At 44.0% G+C, this 22346-nt stretch overlaps 1 protein-coding gene across 1 annotated transcript in view; it reads left to right on the forward strand.

Annotated features, from left to right (window-relative positions):
- The window catches only part of FAAP20 (FA core complex associated protein 20), a 90588-nt gene that overhangs the window by 62182 nt on the left and 6060 nt on the right, over positions 1-22346 (forward strand). Inside the window, exon 4 of the mRNA XM_089684355.1 lies at positions 18750-19543. Within this exon, the coding sequence (XP_089540481.1) occupies positions 18750-19543 (794 nt within the window). The remainder of the gene's footprint in view (positions 1-18749; positions 19544-22346) is intronic.

A 22346-nucleotide genomic window follows, 5' to 3' on the forward strand; every position in this document is an offset into this window, starting at 1 on the left:
AGGAACACTCACATAGATAAGGTAATGGTAAGCATAAAAACCGTGGTTTAAGACAGTAGGGTGGTTTCCAGGGTGAAGAGCCGTCATCTGCTGCGGTGTAGAGCGGTCAGCTTGCCGCTGGAGCAGCGTGGTAGCTGGAGGGGAATAGTGGTGTCTGGCTGGCGTGCACGCGTTTTTGAGCATGCGCTGGCCGTGGAAGACAGAAGTGCGCTCCTTTTTTAACCTGCTTGAAAAAGGAGCACACTTCCGCCTTCCACGGCCAGCGCATGCTCCGAAACGCGTCGCAGTGCACCCTGGGTATCTGATGTCATCACGGCCACGCCGCCGCTGCGTTCCAGAGTGCGTTCTACCTGGCTCTGAGGGAGAAAGTGCGCACCGGCCAGACACACCACCAGACAGCGCTTTTTTAGATTGGCTAGTCCTTCGATCACGAGTTGGTGAGAAGGGCTGGGGGTCTGACGCCGCGTCCGTCACACTTCCCACTTGAGAATGCGAGAGGCCTCCAGTGACGCTTCCACACTTCGTCCCCCGTCCCCCCTCTGGTGGTGTCCATGAAGACGTTGCAACCACTGTGCCAGGCAGAGCCTGTTCACCCGAAGCTCCAGGACATTGATTGGCAATCAGGACTCCTTTGGTGCCCATTGACCCTGGGTCGAGCTTGCCCCTAGCAGTTCTCCCCAGCCGGATAGGCTGGCATCCGTCATGACAAACGTCCAGTGCAATGGAAGAAACTTGTTTTCCCTCCTGAAAAACAGGAGGCTGAAGCCACAGAAGCAGAGACGCCCTGGTCTTTTGACCCAGACAAACCTGGGTGTCCAAGGAGTGGAGGGACTTGTCCCACTTGGACAGGATTTCCCTCTGCAGTGTCCTTGTATGGAATTGAGCATATGGAACCACCTTGAAGGCAGAGACCATCAGTCCCAAGACTTGCATGCGACAGCAAAGGGAGAGCCACCTGCGGTACAGCAACAATTGAACCGCTGATTGAAGCTTCCGTAGCTAGTCCAGCAGAAGGAACATCTTGGCCAGCGTCGTGTTTAGACTCAGACCCAGATACTACAGCTTCCTGGTTGGGGTCAGAGTAAAATTCAGGATATGCAGGATCCACCCGAACTCTTGCAAGGTGCTGATCGTGATCGCCACATCGTCCCTCAAGGCCAAGTGAGACTGTGCCTTCAGCAGAAGGTCGTCCAGATAACCAATCATGTCTATCCCCCATTGTCTGAGCAAGGCCAGAACCGGAGCCAGCACCTTGGTGAAAACCTGAAGGGTGGGGGCGAGACCAAAGGGCAGCTCCACAAACTGATAATGCTCCACTCCCTCCACAAGGCAGAGGAAATGCTGGTATCCGGTAGAGATGGGACAGTGTACGTAGACATCCTTGATGTCGATAGATGCCAAAAAATCTTTCGGATGAAGAGAGGCCACAACGAACCGAATGGACTCCATCATGAACTTCTGCACATGCACAAAGCAGTTCAGGGTCTTGAGATCCAGGATCGGGTGAAACTGCCCTTCTTTCTTCGGCACTGTAAAAAGGTTTGAGTAGAACCCCCAAAATTGTTCTGAATCCGGGGACTGGAACAATCACCCCTTGACTCCGCAAATCTTGCACTGCCCCGTATAAGGCTTGCAACAACTGAAACCCACTCACCGAAGCCCAGGCAATACAGACACCACAAACATGGGCGCCAGAACTGTTTGACTGTCACGTACCTGGTTGGGGAGCCTGATGTGGAGAGAGAGTGGGAACAGAGAGCGCAGAGCCAGGAATGGCAGGAGTGCCGTGTGAATCTGACGTTGACGTATGCCAGTGACTCGGATGCAGGCCATATGCGGAACCGTGGGTGCAGCGGCAGGTAAGTATGATAGCCGCCAGGATGCAAGCCAGGTGCAGGTAGGCTAATGTAGCAGGGTCAGACAAGCCAGGTCAGTATCAAGCGGGCAGATAAAGTACAAAAGGTATATACAGGTATCCGGAATATGTGCAGGAACGTTGTAGACCAAAAGGCATTGATTTTACTATTGAGCAGGTTTAAGTAGCCTGCCTGACGTGATGTGTGCACTTACTGTGCATGCGCGGGTTTACTGCGCATGCGTGGCCGCATGCTCCTGCGCACTCGCACCGCCGTGGCTCGAGGGGATCCGTTGCACAGCGCCAGGATCCCTGATAATGCCCCCTCCCTAAGGGCAGCCTCCGGATGCCCAACTGGGCCATCTTCTCTGGATGCCTGCGCTTGAATGCATCGATTAACTCTTTGGCATGGATGTTAGACTCTGGCTCCCAAGAATTATCTTCAGGACCATACCCTTTCCATTTAATCAGATGTTGGAGTTGGTTCCTCCTTTTCCTGCAGTTAACAATGGTTTCAACTTAATATTCTTCTTCGCCGTCAATGGTTACTGGTTCAGGTGGCCCAAATTCCCGACCTGGGAAAGGGTTACAGAGTGCAGTCTTGAGTAGTGTTACATGGAATACCATATGAATCTTCAGGTAATCTGGTAGTATGAGCTCATACGCTACGTCATTGATTCTCCTCTTTTTGGGCCTAACTTCTTTGAGGGACAGGTTAATTTTAGATTGGCTGTTGACAACCATACCTCTTCTCCAGGTTCCAGGACCAGGTCTCCTTTCCTTTTTCTGTCAAAGAACTTCTTATTATCCAGCTGAGCCTTTGAGATTGTTTCCTGTAGCATTTTGTTATTCTGCTGTAGGAATTCAGAGATATCCTGGACTGCTGGGATCACTGATTCAGGTATTAAATTGGAAATAAATGCAGGGTGAAATCCATAGTTCGAGAAGAAGGGAGATTGCCTTGTGGCCGAGTGTCTTGAGTTATTGTAGGCAAATTCCGCCAAGGGTAGAAGTGATACCAAGTCATCTTGAGATAAGGAAGTAAAACATCGAATATATTGCTCCAAGGTTTGGTTGGTTCTCTCTGTCTGGTCATTAGTCTGGGGGTGATGGGCAGAAGAGAGCGAGAGTCCCACTCTCAACTTCTCACACAGGGCTTTCCAAAATTTTGAGGTGAACTGCACCCCTTGATCCGAAACGATGTTCCCTGGAACACCATGGAGCCTCACCACCTGCTTAATAAAGACTTGGGCTGTTTCAGCTGTAGATGGAACTCCTTTCATGGCAATGAAGTGGGCCATCTTGGAAAACCGATCCACTATAACAAAGATAGCTGAATATCCTTCTGATGGAGGCAGCTCTACAATGAAATCCATCGATATCATCTTCCAAGGACGGTCAAGAACTGGTAGAGGCCTCAATAATCCCCCGGCCTTGCTCTTATTGCCCTTGTTCCGGATGCTTGTGGGACAGGAGTTCACGTAGGCCTTGCAATCCTTCTCCCACTCAGGCCACCAGAACAGACGCTGTACTAAGTCTAGGGTCTTGTGGACTCAGAAATGTCCCACCAGCGGATGATCATGACATAGCCCTAAAACTGTCAGTCGGTTGGCTTCAGGTGCAAAAATTCTGTCTCCTGACCATAGTAATCCTTCTCTGCAGGACAGGGTTACTCCTGGAGAAGGAGCCCCAAAAGATGCCTGCTGGATCTGCGAGAAAAGATCAGGTTGTAAGAGGCAGAAGTTACCTGTTGAGAGCACTGTATCAGGGATAGGTGGATCCTTCGGGTCATCAAACATCCTAGACAGGGCATCTGGTTTGACATGTTTGGATCCTGGTATGTAGGTAATGTGGACGCTGAATCTAGAAAAGAAGAGCGCCCACCTGGCTTGTCGGGATTTTAGACGTTTTTCCGTCTTCAGATATTCCAGATTTTTGCAATCGGTGTAGATTAGGATAGGATGTGCTGCACCTTCTAACAGGTATCTCCATTCCTCCAAGGTGGATTTGATGGCCAGTAATTTCTGGTCCCCTACATTGTAATTTCTCTACGCCAGAGATATTTTCCTGGAAAAGAAAGCAACAGGGTGAAGCAGAAGTTTTAGACCTCATCGCTGTGATAGGATGGCCCCAACAGCACTTTCTGAGGCATCTACTTCTATCACAAAGGGTAGTACTGGATCTGGATGGCTTAGTATGGGCGCTGATGTAAAAAGTCTCTTTAAAGATTCAAAAGCATCTTGAGCTTCCGGTGTCCAATGGAATCGGACTCCCTGTTTAGTCAGTTGAGTGATCGGTGTGATGATGACCGAGAATCCCCTGATGAATCATCTATAAAAATTGGCAAAGCCTATAAAGCGTTGAACTGCTTTATCAGCTGCTGCAGGCCATTCTAGTATGGCAGAAACTTTCTGGGGGTCCATCTTGAAGCCTTCAGTGGCTATAATTAGTCCCAGGAACTGAATGCTCTGGCGTTCAAACTCACATTTCTCTGGTTTAGCATAAAGTCCATGTAATCGGAGGCGACCAAGGACCCGTTGCACATGACCCCGCTGAAGCGCGATGGAAGCAGGAAAAATCAGAATATTATCGAGATATACGATCACAAAAATGTCTAAGAAATCCCTGAATATGTCATTCACCAGATGCTTGAAGGTTGCTGGAGCATTGCATAGCCCAAAGGGCATAACTACATATTCATAATGCCCAAATCTGGTACGGAAGGCTGTTTTCCACTCGTCCCCTTCTCTGATCCTTACGAGGTTGTGGGCCCCTCTTAAGTCTAGTTTGGTGAATACTGTCTCTGCCCTGAGCCCCTGGAAGAGTTCTGGGATTAGTGGCAGAGGGTATCTATTCTTTACCTTGATTTTCGCCTAGGTTCAGGGGGCAACATCATCACAGTGGGACTTGCCATGGCTCCTGGAGTGGCAGTTGGAGGGGGTGTTGCTGAGGTGCTAGCAGCGGATGCTGGTGGAGATAGGGCCTGGAAATGGTCCTCCAGGCGGTTTTACCCCTCTTGCAGGCCTTTGACGGCTTGAGTCAGTGCCGCAATGTGTTGGCAGATTTCTTCCAGAGGAGAGGCCCCTATCTCAGGCTCCGACGTGGCCTTCTGGTACTGTCACGTACCTGGTTGGGAAGTGTGACGTATAGAGAGGGAGTCCTCTTACAACTCCCGCTCAGAGCCCCTGATAATCACCCCTTGACTCCGCAAAACTTGCACTGCCCCGTATAAGGCTTGCAACCACTGAAACCCCACTCACCGAAGCCCAGGCAATACAGACACCACAAACATGGCCGCCAGAACTGTTTGACTGTCACGTACCTGATTGGGGAGCCTGACGTGGAGAGAGGGTGTCCTCTTACAACTCCCGCTCAGAGTCCCTGATAGTGGGAACAGAGAGCGCAGAGCCAGGAATGGCAGGAGTGCCATGTGAAGCTGAAGCTGACGGCAGGTAGCTGGGGACCCAGGAGATCCAGACACAGGTCAGGTGCGGGTTCAGGAACGTAGGTACAGCAGAAAGCAGGTATGGCGGCAGTCAGGATGCGGATTGGGACTGGGCACCGGTGCGTGGATACAGTAGCAGGCAGGTATGGCGGTGACTCTGATGCAGGCCAGATGCGGAACCGTGGGTGCAGTGGCAGGTAAGTATGATAGCTGACAGGATGCAAACCAGGTGCAAGTAGGTTAATGTAGCAGGGTCAGACAAGCCAGGTCAGTATCAAGTGGGCAGATAAAGTATAAAAGGAGCAGGCAAACGAATGGTCAGGGATAGCCGGGGTCGGTGCAGGCAGAGTTCTCTCTTAGGTAAATCCGAATACAGGTATCAGGATCAGGAATATGTGCAGGAAGGTTGTAGACAGAAGGCATTTATTTTACTATTGAGCAGGTGTAAATAGCCCGCCTGACGAGACGTGTGCGCTTACTGCGCATGAGTGGCCGCACGCTCCCGCGCGTGCGCACTCGCACCGATGCAGCTCGAGGTAAGCCGTCGCACGCCTGCACGGCAACAGGATCCCTGGCATTGACTAAGCTTCTGGAGAAGGAATGTCAGACCCAAAGAATATGGTCACCGTAGCCCCCCCAGAGCCCAGGCACACCACCCCCACAGCAAGCCACGCAAGCAATGCAACCGATCAGAGCTGGAGGACTGCACGGTACATAAACCCAGGGTAACTGCTAGTACTCAGAAGGTTGCCCAGACCAAGATCGGGCAGGACTTTTATGAAACCTCCAGAAGTTGGAGAAATTAGAAACATGGGGCCTTGGAACCCAGAATTTCCCATATGATAGCTACTTACTAGTCAAGTTGACCTTTAGCCGCTGCTGGGAAGTCAGAGACATTTGATACACTAGCCGTTGTATTCTCTTGCCAACCAGAAGCCAACAGGAGTTCCTTGATAGTAAAGACCAACATTTACCTTGTGATGGGACTACTCACTCCTCTTGTCTCGAAGCCTGGTACCTCTATGGAGGGCATACACCCCATGTTTTGTCAAGTGTATCAGCGCCCAGCTCAGGAACAGAAAACCCCAGCCAAAGGAGTGGGGAAACATATGGTGATTAGTGAGAAGATACTTGAGCCTGGAGAAGTGGCATGTCTGCATGCTTCAGTCAAATTCAATTGGGACCGACCAGTACCCTTTTTTTTTTTTTTTTCACCTTGAAGCTGACTCTCAGGGAGAGGGCACAGGAGTGATGGTGATCCCAGAACTAGTATCAACTAGGGCTTTACAACAAAGCCACGAGAAGATTCCAGTTAGTGTCCACAAGTCATGAACTCACCAGTGAAATTGTGGACCTGAATGGTTCTAGGTCAAGTGAGTCTAGGCACCCCAGTCTCCAGAACTTCCACCCGCAAAATACCCCACTCCCATACAGGTGGAAAGAGAGTCAAAGCCAAGCTTTTGAGATGGCAAGATATGTTTTTGAAGAGTGAGTTTGATGTGGGGTGTGCAAAGAGTGCCCAGCACTGTATTCTCTGTCAGAAAGACAAGCCAGTTCAAAGGTTCCAATTGGGGGACCTAGAAGATCTACGTGAGCAGCTGGCAGAGCTGAAGAAAGCAGGCATCATTCAAGAGTCTCTGAGCCCTTATGCCTCTCCCTTAGTGGCGGTACAGAAAAAGAATGGTTCCCTGAGGTTGTGTATCATTTACCAGACACTCAACTGGAGAACTATCCCTGACCAGTATACCACTCCAAGAATAGAAGATACCTTACAGAGCCTGTTGAGAGCGAAGTGGTTCAGCATTTTGTATCTGAAAAAAAAAAAAAGTGGGCACGGTCAAATACCCATGCACCCCGAAAACAGCTTTTTTTCACCCCATTAGGGTTCTTTGAGTTTGGCAGGATGCCTCCATGGTCTGTCCTGTGCTCCAGCAACATTCCAGAGATTGATGGAGCAGACAGTGGGAGACATGAACCTGATCGAAGTGTTGGTGTACATGGAAGATATCAATTCTTTGGCAGAACCCTTGAAGAACATGAGTGTCTGGAGAACGTCCTGAACAGACTCCATGACGAGGGGTTGAAGTTGTCTCTAGAAAAGTCTCAGTTCTACCAGCCTTCAGTTAATTACCTCGAGCATAATTTCTCTACTGAAGTGGCCACTGACCCCCAGAAGCTGGAAGCTGTCACCTCCTGGCCAAGACTTACTAATGTAACTGAGCTTAGGCCATTCCTGGAGTTTTGCTCATACTACAGAGGGTTTGTTGACGGATTTGCTAAAATAGCTCGGCCCCTCAATGAATTGTTGAAGCATGAGGGTGATGATGACCCAGATTAATCAAAAACCAGTCAAACAAAATGGAGAACCCAGGAAACCTCGGGAGTCAATCCAAGACCAGTGGACTGATCCATGTGAGCAGGCTTTCAATCAGCTGAAATGTGGCTTAATGACTTCTCCTGTACTAGCTTATGCTGACCCAACCAAACCATATGAACTGCATGTCAATGCCAGGCAAGATGGGTTAGGGGAGGTGTTGTATCAGGAACACGAAAGTGAGGGTACATGACTTACAGCCTGGCGATAGGGTGTTGCTGAGGAGACTAGGCACCCCTGCAAAACACGTTAGTTAAATGCTGGAAGTCACAGCCCTATATTATCTACAAGCAGTTACCAGAATTGCCAGTATACCAGATTCGCCCAGAAGGAATCATGGGCCCACTAAAGACCTGGCACTGTAAGCACCTACTTCTCCTCTCAGTGTGCCTCAACAACCAAATCCATAGCCTACTCAAACTACCTCTCAAAGATCATATATAATAAACAGGTCTCAATCTATGCCACCATACATAGATGAACAGGACAGTGAGGAAGAAGAAATGGACAAAGACTGGTTGTTGCCATCCACACAGTCATTGACTGCCACTCCTTCTCCTTCTAGGGAGACAGATACTGCAACCCTCAGGCCTGAGGCTCCAGAATTAATGCCACTGAGCCAGTCCTTTGCAAGTGAAGAAGTCCCTCAATTTACCTGGCTGCAGAGAACACAGAAACTCCTCAACCCTATAGCATCATCAGAGGAAGAGGCAGTTGTACCAGAACCACCCAAGCCCAAAGAGAAAAGCGAACAATTCGCCCCCCGTAAAAGACTGACTTACAATACCTTAGATGAAAGTTCAGAGGAAGTAATTCTCACTTCTCAAAGAACTCACGGAACACCGACCATTCCCAGTACAGATTTAGTGGAGGGCGACTCCAACTCGCCCTTGGCACATCTACGTAGGTAGGCCACCCCAGTATTGGTGGCTTATAGACAAGACAACCTTGCCCCTTTTGGCAAATGGTGGGATGTTCCCTTGTCAAATTCATATGTCAATAAGTATTATCTGGGTTTATGTGAATGTTAACTTGAGTTGCGTTTAACCATTTATTCAAGTTACTTTAAATTCATGGACTTTTACATAAATGGATTCTGTCCCTCCTTTGGGGACCAAAGATTCTTTGGTGGGGGGGAGTGTGTAGCCCAAGTGAGTAGCACAGAGTTTTACCACTGAGGATATTGTGTGTGTACTCTCTTCCTCCTCTCTCCTAGCAACAGCAATGGACCAATCAACAGTAAGGAGAGAACCTGATGTTTCCGGAAGAAGGGTTCTCCTCAGAGTGTGACAGCATAGTGATGTGACAGGAGCATGTCAATGAACTACACGTAACTGAGAGAGCCTGTGTCAGACGTGATTTTCTCCTCAGAGTGATGTGACAGAACTTTGTCAAGGAACTTCACTTAACAGAGCCTATATCAGTGGAGCCCACAGCTGTGTGAGGGGATAGCCACAGGGTACAGTGTAACGTGTACTGAGTAGTGAGTGACAAAGGTACCTACCAGCGTCATCATAGGCAACCCACGGTGAACGGATACTCGATCGGAGAGACCAGTGCTGCTGTGTTGCTGGGTCTGCTGATAAGGCCTTGTGGCCGCTACTTGTTACTACTGCCACTACTTGTTACCATTGTTAGTGACTGAGCCAATAGGAACTACCTTATAGATACTCCATAGTTCTAATACTGCCTGCAGGTTTTATTTGACTGCCTTAACTCACACTAACAGGCCCCCAAAGTTTCGCTGGCTAAAGAGTCAAGATTAAAGACTGCTCCTAACAGTTGCTGCCCTGAGGTATGGGGTTTTTTTTGTTTTAATTAGAGGTACAGTAGCTCTTAGGAGATGCTGCATCCCTACAAATCCTTTAGGGTGCACTCTAACCTAGTGTAGTGTTATCACCGTTTCTATTGTATTTAATGTTTACTAATATTGTTTCTTGCTGATTTACTAACTTACCCTTCTGATCCTAGTTAGGGGTATAAAATCCAATTGTTGCCATTTTACCATAGCTGTTACTTTGTTTAGCAGATTTTGTTATAATCAATCAGCTGTATGCTCATTTATGTTCAATTTGCTATTTATTCTAGCCCATATCAGTAGATTAGGCACATTTACCACGAAATGGGTATGTGTCTATTTACTGGTAGTAACCCACCGCCAGGTTAACAAATTGCTTACTGGGCACTTTCACCCCCTTTACTGCCCAGGCCAATTTTCAGCTTTCAGTGCTATCGCACTTTGAATGACAATTGTGTGGTCATGCAACACTGTACCCAAATTAATTTTTTTATCTTTTTTTTTTTTTTTTTAAAAAAAAAAGCTTTCTTTTGGTGGTATATAATGACCACTGGGTTTTTTATTTTTGTTAAAGGAAAAATACCAAATATTTTGGAAAGTTTTTTTTTCTTTCTGTTTTTTGCAAACTGGTAAATTTTCTCCTTCACTGATGTGTGCTGATGAGGTGATACTGATGGGCACTGATAGGCTTCACTGATAGGCTGCTCTAATGGACACTGGTTGGCAGCACTGATGGACACTGTTGGGGCTGCACTGAGCGCCTTGATAATCAGTGTAAATGTCCCCTTTCACAGGTGCTGGTTACCGGCTCTCCTCACACTGTGGCAGCGTGAGGAAAGTGCTGCCTATAACCGCCAACTGTGTTAACATCGTGATCAGCTGTGATTGGACACAGCTGATCGTGTGGTAAAGGGCCACTATGATTGGCTCTTTACCTTGATTTGTGATCAGCTGTGTCCTATGGACACAGATATCACAGAGCGCGTTGCAGGGGTGCGGTTCTCGGAGAACATCATATGATGCCCTCCCATAACTGGATGACTGTGCTATAGCCATCATTCGGCTATAGCGTGGTCAGCAAGTGGTTAAAGGTATTTTACACTTGTGAATTTATCCAAGCTTTCAGTAATTTTTAGTCAAACCGCTGTGTCAGAGGGTCCAAGGTTGTTCTTGGAGTCGATGCGCAGAACCCAAAGTTACCAAGCAACTCTTGTGGGGGTGCGCTACAATCATATGCTGCCAATTATGTAGTGAACCTATTATAAAACCCAGGCTGAAAAATCAAGTGTTTAAATTATTTCAAAATGTATTCATACCAAAATTACTTTGCATAGGTTATGGAAAGATTAGAGCCTTTCTAGAAAGTTGAAACAGGAAATCCTCTCAATGAATGCAAAATGCAATAAACTGCTAGCATAATCTCAGTTTGGATTTTATTCCAGTCTTTGTTCTCAGTGGGACAGGCCCTACCCTTTTCTGTTTTGTTCACAAGAAATGGTAGAAAATCTTAACAGGGACACAGACCACATTTCAACCCTGGCAGAAGTGATAATCATGTCCCTATCAAAAATGAACGTAGAAACTTTTACAGCAGCACGCAGATAGGGAAAGGAAGAGACGAGTGTCAGCCAATCAGGCATATTTCTCAGTGCTGTCCATCTGTTACTTCAGTACAGTCTGCTGAAAAGACACAGGAGTTTCAAGGACCTGGCTGTATTGTCTGACAAGTGGTGTCTGTATCTTAAGGTTGGCTAAGCAAAATTACAAACCCTTCAGCAGTTCACATATATGCATTTCAACGTTGTATTTTACAGTTTGCCTGGGGTTCAGCATTACATATCAGTTGTTTATTCACTGCTTTCTCAAAGAACAGGTAGATGATGACATGCATGAATGGTCACCTTTGTTAAAACATTGCCACGCTGCAAATTTAAGACACACTAAGTTGCAGGCTATTGACAGATTGAGAGACATTAGGTTGTAACTACTGTATGTATTTAGTGCGTTTGCGCAGGGACTTGTATACTGATTCTCCTCTATAATGTACAGCGCTGAGCAAACCTTTTAGCGCTATATAAATACTGTATAATAATAATAATACTGCAGATGATGAACACTGTGGGATAGTTCTTATTACTTGAACAGATTGTCAAGTGGTTCTGTTGAAAAGTCTTCATTGCTAAAGCTGGCCGGGTCCTCATGGAATTTTTTTTTCCATTCTGGCTACAGTTAACTGCAAATAAAGTCTTTTTTACCAAAATACTGTAGTTAAAGGCCAATTTATATGGTATTAAATGCTCACCAGCTGTATTGGCATAAATATACTGTGCACAGATTTGCCCTATGTAATGAAATGCACCCTTTTCTTCATTAGATTTTATGATTATGTTTAGAGCAATGTCTCTTAAGCATTTCACTGTTACCATAGCAACTGTGATTTTATTTAAAAAGCACTGGCTCCATTCGTTTTGGGCGGATTTCAGAATGCTTGTGCTGCATTGAAAGGTACCATCTGTTGTACTAGAATATAAAACACTTGCCAGTGTATAGTCATTTAGAAACTTTGCTCTTGGGCCTGGACCAAGGTTTAGCCCTTGCTTTACTCGGATGAACTGAACTTGTGTTGTCGTGTAGGTCAACACTTTGGGCATTGTAATTTTCATGACTATATACTTTACAACCATCAATTTCAAAATATTTATTTCTTTGACGAGGGAGTGTGACACACGGTGCTACTTTTAATGAGAATTGGTCACCAATAGGTGTTTGTAATAGTCTGAATCTCTACTCTTGAACTATTCTAACAGTTCAATTTAGCTTTACCTCTGAGATTACTTTTTTTTTTTAGTGTGGCCCTTTGCAAGACACTGTCAATTTTCCCAAAGAAGGCTTTTGATTGACCTTTGATTCATGGGAAGTGCTTTATAAATTTGGCTTTGGCCCTAGCTACATTTCTTTGCTAATATTTTTAATCAAAAAGGGAGTTATAGATGTGGGATACCTAGCTGTGGCTCATACAAGTTCATGTGGCATAGGAAAAAAAAAGATCATTGGCATACAGTGGGTATGGAAAAGAATCATCCCCCTTTAAAATAATCACATTTTGTTGTTTTGCAGCCTGAAATGAAGACACACAGTTTTTGTTTTATTCAGCTGTATTTACTTGGTACAGCTTATAACATCCAAGTGAAAGATATAGCACCAAAATGTTGGAAATAAATAAAAACAGAATCGCAAGTTGGAAAAAGGATCTACCCCCTCCTAAAAATGACTGTCAGGTTTACCTAATCACCTTCTCAATGGCACACTAAGCCTATTGGCTTTCTACTGTGATCAGCTGTGGTCATTTTTATTAGCTCAGCATGAAATGTGCTTTCCTGGAGCATGCAACTGGTCCTGGTAGTGCAAGTGAAGCAAACAATCAACTATGGGTGGCAAAGCACTGTCAAAAGATCTCCAGGATAACGTTTTGGACACCCACAGGTCAGGAGATGGATGCAAAAAAAAAATTCAAAGGCTTCATCAATGCCTAGACACACAGTGAAGTCTGTTATTAAGAAGTAGAAGGTATTTGGTACAACATAGACCCTCCTTGGATCAGGATGTTGCTCCAAACTAGATGAAGGAGCCAGGAGGAAGCTGGTCAGAGAAGCTACCAAGAGACCTGCAGCAACTTTGAAGCAGTCTTAGGAATTTATGACATTGTGTGCATGTGATGATAATATAACATATTCTCCACAGATGGCTTCTATCGGAGGGTTGCAAGAACAAAGACTCTCAAGAAAGACCACATGCAGTCATAACTGAGCTTTTCCAAAACACACCTTGAAGATTCTCAGGCCGCATGGAAAAAGGTGTTATGGTCAGATAAGATTAAAATTTAATTATTTGGCCTCAACACTAAATTATATGTCTGGCGGAAATCCAGTACAGCTCAACATCATAACACCATTTCTACAGTAAAGCATGGAGGTGGTAATATCCTGTTATGGGGGTGTTTCTCTGCAGCAGGGACTGGAGCACTTGTCAGGATAGAAGGAAAAGTTTTTGAGGAAAATCTGTCTTCTGCCAGAAAGTTGTCTATGGGAAGAAGGTTTATGTTCCAATATGATAAGGGCACAAAGCACACAGCAAAATGACCACACATTGGTTGAGGGAGAAAAAAGGTGAATGTTCTTCCATGGCCTGTGATTCTGTTTTTGAAAAAAAAATATATATTTTTTTAAAGGGGAATCATTTTTTTCTATAATCTAGGAATTAAGAAAGGGTAACAATCTTTTTGCAAAGGCATTCGCATAACCTTTGACATCCACGTCAAGTAAGGATATGGGTCTGTAGTTACGCACATTTGTAGGATCTTTCCCTTGTTTATGAATAATCATCACATGAGCCTCCAACCACTGATTAGAGGCTGAGGCATCCTGTGACCATATGTTTAACCACTTCAATACTGGGCACTTTTACCCCCTTCCTGCTCAGGCCAATTTTCAGCTTTCAACGCTGTCGTACTTTGAATGACAATTGCCCGGTCATGCAACACTGTACCCATATTACATTTTTATCATTTTTTTTCACACAAATAGAGCTTACTTTTGGTGGTATTTAATTACCACTGAGTTTTTTATTTTTTGCTAAATAAAACAAAAAACACCTGAAAGTTTTGAAAAAAAAACGCACTTTTCGTTTCTGTTATAAAATTTTGCAAATAAATAACATTTCATAAATTTAGGTCAGAATGTATTCTGCTACATTTCTTTGAAAATAATAATAATTGAATTTGTAGTTTCTTTTTTCAAATGTTTCTATTTATTTTTTTTCTTTTTTTTTACGATTTTATTTTTTAGCACACTGTGACCAAAGCAATACAATGTTACCATAGTAACAAAGATCACTACTCTGGGCAAGTGATCAGGATTTTTTTTTTAACACATTGATTGCTAAGACCAATGTATTTAATTGATTTTTGCAATCATTGTTACTGAATGAAACTGATTCATTCAGTCTATTGTTGTGATTAGCTGTGATTGGGAAAAGCTGATCACATGATACAGATGGGCTGTACAATATATATGTAAAGTGCTGCTTAAATTGACGGCGCTATATAAGTACCTGAAATAAAATAAAAATGGGCTGTGATTGGCCCTGTCTGTATCATGTGACTGCCTTGACCAGTCACAGCTAACATAATTGTATACAATGGATGGCATGACAGGAAGCCATCCATTGTATACAATTGACATGTTATCTGCTGTGATTGGTCACAGCGGTCACAGGCTGGTGTGATATGTCATAGGGTGTGTCTCGTGGACACAGCTGGTGACAGATTGCGCCGTGAGCGGCTCGTTTTGACAGGACGTCATATGATGCCCAGTCACAACGAGGATTGTCCCGTCCGGCCATCAATTTGCTATAGGCCGGGTGGGAAGGTGTTAAAGCTGATAACAGATGGGGAAGTAACACTTCACAAAAGCATTTATAGTATTGCACAGATAGTCCACCCGGACCAGGGCTTTTTCCCGCATTCATTTGCTGGAGGGCCCGTTTAATCTCCACTTCCGTGAGGGGTTTTTCCAAGTCGACCATTGCTTCATGGGAAATAACCTGAGGGCAATACTGAGCTAAATAGTCTTCAAACAGTTTGGCTCTAGGATGTGCAGTATCAATTAAGGAAGGTCGGAAGTTATAAAGTGTCTCATAAAAGGTCTTGAATTGGGACGCTATTGCCTGTGTACTATGATGATGGGTACCAGCCTGGTCACTAATGTTGTGTACAGTCATACTTGCTTTACGGGCCTCATTCATTTTAGCTAAAAGCTTGCCACACTTATTGGCATGTTCATAAAACCGCTTTTGGCTTAAAATTAACTGACATCTAGTCTGTTTTCCCAGCTCCTCCAATAATGAGCCCTTAGCTCTGCTTAAGGAAGCCAGCTGAATATCGTTGTGAACATTTGTTTATATGAATGGACTTGTGAGCCACTGGAGTAAACAATCAGTGTATTAGGTCGCTGGAATCCTTGCTCACCCTCATAAGATGTGTGCTATATGTAAATCAATAATTTACCGCGCTCTAATACTACCGTGCCAATAAAATATGCATAAAAAGTGTAACTAATTAATTATATATACTGTGAGAATATCAACTTATAAACTGCATCACCAAAATTGATCAAATTATATTTACACAATGTATCATCAAAAAAAAACAAAAAACATATATAAATAAAAAATATTTAAATGAATCCAATTCTGATAAATTTGAAATATAAATAACTAATTAAAAATAAATAAATTCATAAAGTCCAGTGTGCGAATTGTGCAAAAAAATATATAAAGTTCAGCAGAGAAAAAAAAAGTGTATACTATTATATACTCTCCTTTCAAGCTGTATAATATACTCTCCTTTCAAGCTGCTTATGGTTGTGTAGCTGGGATCATGCAGCTTCTCTTCTGAGCCTGTATAGGTATAAGGATTTCTCCCCCCTAGAGCCTCTCCTCACTCCAATGCTCAATTTATCCTCATATGACCCATAGGAAAAAAGGAATGAGAATATGGTGCCTTATCCAAGGTATGTAAAAACAATCTTTGCACTCACATTATTCAAATAGTAAACACACCTGTAATGCAATTAAACCGCAGATTGCGGTGAGGATCAGCCTCGTGGGAGTGTTATCACAATCCATCAGTACTCGCCGTAATGATGGTCAGATGCGTGGTGACGTCACTGCCCCTCCCAACGCGTTGCGTCACGGAAAACGTAGCTTCGTCTGGGGGATGTAGTAAGACGATCACCAGATCTCAGCTCTTTATGTACAGAAATAGATATTTCATAGATACAGAAATAGTTGATTCCTGATCAGTCTGACCCCAAAAATATGGCCGCGCCCAGTAGAACTACAACAAAATGGCGCCTAATAGTATATAAAGAGCTGAGATCTGAGCAATCCATATACCCTTAGCTCAGGCATGCAGGCAGGAGGTCCTGCTTAGCTGAGAAAACCACTCCTTCCCACCTGAAGACTCTGGGAATGTATGACGTCATTTGCCTAGGTAACTGAACAAAAAAAAAAGTTTTACTTATTTAACCCCTTGCACCCCCCCCCCCCCCCATAGCGTCAGGGCTCCACAAAGTCACGTTTGTGTATATATACGTGATTTGCACTTCCAAGTAGGGGGCACACGCGTGCCGCCTTATCTGCGCCACCATTGCCAGCTACGGATGTCAATCAGTGGGTCCCAGTTGGAGATTCTCTGCCAGTGATCGCCGAGTAACACAGGTCTCTCTCCTGCCAGCAATAACATGCTGCTGTGTATTTCTCTGGAAAAATACACAGCAGCATGTTTCCCTGGTAAAACGCATACTGCACATGATGTAAAACCGCATGCAGTTAACACTTTGTTCACCCCAGATGTTAACCCCTTTCTGGCCAGTGTCATTAGTACAGTGTCAGTGCTTTTTATTAGCACTGAGCACTGTATTAGTGTCATCGGGATGTCAGTGGCTGTTAGTCAGTTTCCACCCACTGTCAGAATGCTCGCCGCAGTCTTGCTATAAGTCGCTGATTGCCGCCGTTACTAGTGTGTGTGTGTGTATGTGTGTATATATATATATATATATATATATATTTCCAGTATATATACTGTACCGCCATTTGTAGATGCTATAACTGTCACGTAAACCAATTGATTTACATGTATTGGGATTTTTTTTTAGCAAAGACATGTAGCAGAATACATTTTGGCCTAAATTTATGAAGAAATGTATATTTACCGAATTTTTTTTAATTCAAAATTGTCGGCCTTTTTTTTTTTTTTATAGTGTAAAAAAATTAAAAAAAAAACACAGGTGATCAAATACCACCTAAAGAAAGTTTTATATTTGTGGAAAGAAAAGGACATAAATTTAATTTGGGTGCAGCATTGCATGACCGCGCAATTGTCAGTTAAACGCAGCGCTGTATCACAAACAATGGCCTGGTCAGGAAGGGGGGTAAATCCTCTGCAGGGCAAGTGATTAAAACAAGTAAATATAATATACCTTTCTGTTTATTTACGAATTCTAGAGGCATATAGATTAAAAATAGTCAATGTTTTTTGGGTGAGTGAAGTTCCGCTACAAGTTGTCTTGGAAAGTAAAAGGTCAGTTCACTGAAATCAGATATAATGTTAAAACAAAAAAAGAGATCCTGGCGCAGAGGTTAAAAGGTATATTGAGTATGGTGGGTGAGGTGGTCAGTGATTCCAGCAGCTCACCAATCAAATGAACCACATTAATACAAGACTATAACTGTGTGAGGAGTGCCAAGGAATAAAAAAATATAATGTAACACAGAGTAAAAGTGAGGAACACTATATTTATTGATGTCCAAAAAAACATTAAAAAGGTTGGCAAAAGTCTGACTAGTGTATGAGGTCACATACCTTGTTGTGTGAAGCCTGAGATATCCAGATAACCCAAGTTCTGGTTCTGCTAGAGCATGGTTCCCTGCAGAGATGGAAGAAAACTGACTGGACTTATAACTGTCATATGGGGACACCGGGAAAGCTCGTTGGATGTTGCATCGGAAGTGGGTCACAGAGCTGGCAGGAAGCTGATGTGAATAACAAGCGGTGTGGGCAGGGGATGGAATCGCTCAGAGTAAATCACAGGCTCAGGAAAAAGTAAAAAGTTATTTGCTTAAAGAAACAACTTTCTGAAAGTACCACATTAAGTATGTATTTATATCCTTTAATGTATCAAACTCAAAATTTTAAAAAGTTAGAGAGGCTGGGGTTTTGTGACACTTTAATAAATACGTATTTAGAGAACTGATCGAGATCTATATATATTTTTCTTTTTGTAGTGGATTGAATCTCATGCTTTTTTAAATGACTTCGGTATCTTGCTTTGAAATATGAGCATCTGAATTCACAGTTTTGCCCAGTTATTAGTACCATTACAGATGGCTCTCCCTCTATAAAGTACAATTTTATACTTCCTTTGCAGGAAGAAAAAGCATCTAGATTGGTGATACATTTGGAAAAATCAAACCATGCACATAAGTGGTCGCTGGAGTCCCTAATACATGTCAGGAGGTTGTACAGACTACCCCAACATCTACCCAAACCCATTTGGGCAAGCAGGCCCTTTTGTTACACATTTTTGCATCTAATTTGCCTGTACCCTGCAATCTGGGAAATCTGCATTGTTAAAATGACCTACATTATTCAAAACATGTCATATGTTTGGTAAACTTGTTATGTTGCAAATCCACATTTATACACATTTAATTTTAGGTTGCCGGACAAGCACAGGAGAAGACAACAATCTTAGAAGTGTTTAAAGTTGGACAACAAAGTTTTGAATGGTTTCCGTTGCCTACTGCCATTCCTTCTACTGTTAAAAAAGAGCCCTGCACAACTGGTCTTAGGCATGAAACCAGTAAGGAACAGTTACCAACACCTATATTATCTAAATCCAGAAATCAAAGTCATCAGTCTCTTACTGCTGTTAACCATTTGGAAACTGGCTTCATAATAGGTTCTAAAGAGAATGATCAAGCCTGTAATAAAAATTCAAAGCAGGATCATGAAGAATTGAAAAGTGGAGCCACAAAGAACATTAAAGAACCAATGCCTTTCCATAGGAGTTCCATAGAGGGTGTTAAAGCACCACTTGCCTCACAAAAAAGTTTTATAAACTACATCAAAGTACCTGAATGTTTACAAAAAAGCTTGGTGGATAATGTAAAAGAACCAAAGACCTCTCAAAAAAGATCTAAAAAAGCCACCCAAGGACTTCATGTGTCGCAGAAGGGTTCTGCAAAGAATGTGAGAGAACCTCAGACATTACCAAAACAGACTGTTCACTTATGGCCTACTGTAACTCTGGCCAAAAATGGCAAAGTTAAAGAGGAACCCAAATTGGCAGAACCACCAACTCGAAAAGCATCAGAGCTTAATGATGTGATGGATATTGAAGAACCTGCTTCAGAAAGTGAGGGCAAATTGCAAGTGATGCAAGAAAGTGCACACAAAGCAGCAAGATTGTTGGAAAACTGTCCCATTTGCCTGATGCAGTTCCCCAAACAGTAAGTATATTGCCTAACCTGGGTGACCTGAAGTAGGGACTGAAAAGTTGAAAAAAGCAGGAAGATAAGTTACGTGTTCATAACATCCAGTTACATTTTCACTTGCAAACCTGAAACGTGGAGATAGAATGAATTATGGCTGTTATGCCATAGATACTGTATCTCCCAGAAGTGAGTACATCCCTGATTGTAGATATTTTACAAGTTCTTTTCCTGTGACAACCAGTGGTGTATTTAGCTCTTGTGCTGCCCTAGGCATCACTAAAACTGGACACCCCTCACCACCGCCAGCACGTAATACCCGGCCCCCATCACTCTCCAGCAACCACTCCCCCCGGGCCTCGCCATCACTCTCTGCCAAACACGTTCCACCCACAGATAGCATTATTCAAGCACTAACCTCAACCTCTCATGAAAGCAGCCGGCCAAGCCCAGTGTCTTCCTTCCTTGTGCGGGAAGCTTGCACCCTCCAGCAGCGCGCAGCCTCCTCAGATTCCATGGTGGAGCCTCACTAGGTCCCCATCCGTGCCACGTGTGTCTCTTCTTCCAAGGGGTGGCACTGCCCCCCTGAAATTTGCTGCCCTAGGCAAATGCCTTGTTTGCCTTGTGGTAAATACGCCACTGGTGACAGCACTGAAAAAATGACACTTTGCTATAATGTAAAGTAGTGAGTGTACAGCTTGTATAAGAATGTAAATTTTCTGTCCCCTCAAAATAACTCAACACACAGCCATTAATGTCTAAACCGCTGGCAACAAAAGTGAGTGCATCCCTAAGTAAAAAATGTCCAAATTGGGCCCAGTTCACCAGAGCTTCACAGGTGCCACTGGAGTCCTCTTCCACTCCTCTGACGACATCACGGAGCTGGTGGATGTTGGAGACCTTGCGCACCTCCACCTTTTTTGTTTGAGGATGCCCCACAGATGCTCAATAGGGTTTAGGTCTGGAGTCATGCTTGGCCAGCCCATCACCTTTACCCTCAGCTTCTTTAGCAAGGCAGTGGTCATCTTGGAGGTGTGTTTGGGGTCGTTATCATGTCAGAATACTGCCCTGCGGCCCAGTCTCCGAAGGGAAGGGGATCATGCTCTGCTTCAGTATGTCACAGTACATGTTGGCATTCATGGTTCCCTCAATGAACTGTAGCTCCCCAGTGCCGGCAGCACTCATGAGGCCCCAGACCATGACACTCCCACCACCATGCTTGACTGTAGGCAAGACACACTTGTCTTTGTACTCCTCACCTGGTTGCCACCACACACGCTTGACACCATCTGAACCAAATCAGTTTATCTTGGTCTCATCAGACCACAGGACATGGTTCCAGTAATCCATGTCCCTAGTCTGTTTGTCTTCAGCAAACTGTTTGCAGGCTTTCGTGCGCATCATATTTAGAAGAGGCTTCCTTCTGGGATGACAGCCATGCAGACCAATTTGATGCAGTGTGCGGTGTATGGTCTGAGCACTGACAGACTGACCTCCCACCCCTTCAACCTTTGCAGCAATGCTGGCAGCACTCGTATGTCTATTTCCCAAAGACAACCTCTGGATAGGATGCTGAGCACGTGCACGCTACTTCTTTGGTCGACCATGGTGAGGCCTGTTCTGAGTGGAACCTGTCCTGCTAAACTGCTGTATGGTCTTGGCCACCGTGCTGCAGCTCAGTTTCAGAGTCTTGGCAATCTTCCTATAGCCTGGGCCATCTTTATGTAGAGCAACAATTCTTTTTTTCAAATCCTCAGAGTTTGCCATGAGGTGCCAAGTTTAACTTCCAGTGACCAGTATGTGAGAGTGATAACACCAAATTTAACACACCTGCTCCCTGTTTACACCTGAGACCTTGTAACACAAATGAGTCACATGACACCGGGGAGGGCAAATGGCTAATTGGGCCCAATTTGGACATTTTCACTTAGGGGTGTACTCACTTTTGTTGCCAGCGGTTTATACATTAAATGGCTTTGTGTTGAGTTATTTTGAGGGGGCAGCAAATTTACACTGTTATACAAGCTGTACACTCATGACTTTACATTGTAGCAAAGTGTCAATTCTTCAGTGTTGTCACATGAAAATATATAATAAAATATTTACAAAAATGTGAGGAGTGTACTCACTTCTGTGAGATACTGTAGATACAAATATGTGTGACACAGGTGTATTTACCAGTCTTAGAGTTCAAAATTATTAGCCATAGCCAAGCAGAGGTCTCCCTGAGAATGAGAGGCAGTCACCTACTGCTCATAGAGTGGTTCACTGGAGAACTGTGACTTTGTGATGTGGACAGTAGTGCATGCACAATAGGAAGAGGAATGACATCTTTTTTTGAGACAAAATATAAAAAGACACAGATTCTAACCTTTCTATTTGAAGTTGGGCCTGATGGCATGTATCCTTGATGACTTCATCTGCATATTACATTGTTTACATGTGGGAAAAAAAGAGTATAAAGATAAGCAGGTTTGTCCTGGTTCATTAAACCCCACCGGACCAGAATAACTACAAGTAATACTTATTAATTATCCACCAAAGACTTGGAATTTTGTAATCATGTTTTACCCACATCTGCCACAATGTACATCTAGGCATTTAAAATGCCTTTATTTCCTAGGTTAGCAATTGGCTTTATAAGTCACCTGTACTCCTCCTGTTCTGTACATTGGGCAGTTGAGCAACAATCATTTCTGTCTAGTTGGTAGATGATCATCTATACTGTGACTTTTCTTGTTGTTCAGTGACAGTAGTGCTTTTTGATGGACAAAACCGTAAACACTCATTTCAACTGTGTATTGCACACTCTTAAAAAGAG

The sequence above is a fragment of the Staurois parvus genome, unplaced genomic scaffold (assembly GCF_062004578.1).
Source record: "Staurois parvus isolate SC_StPar_1 unplaced genomic scaffold, SC_StPar_1.0 ptg000346l, whole genome shotgun sequence".
Classification (NCBI taxonomy): Eukaryota; Metazoa; Chordata; class Amphibia; order Anura; family Ranidae; genus Staurois; species Staurois parvus.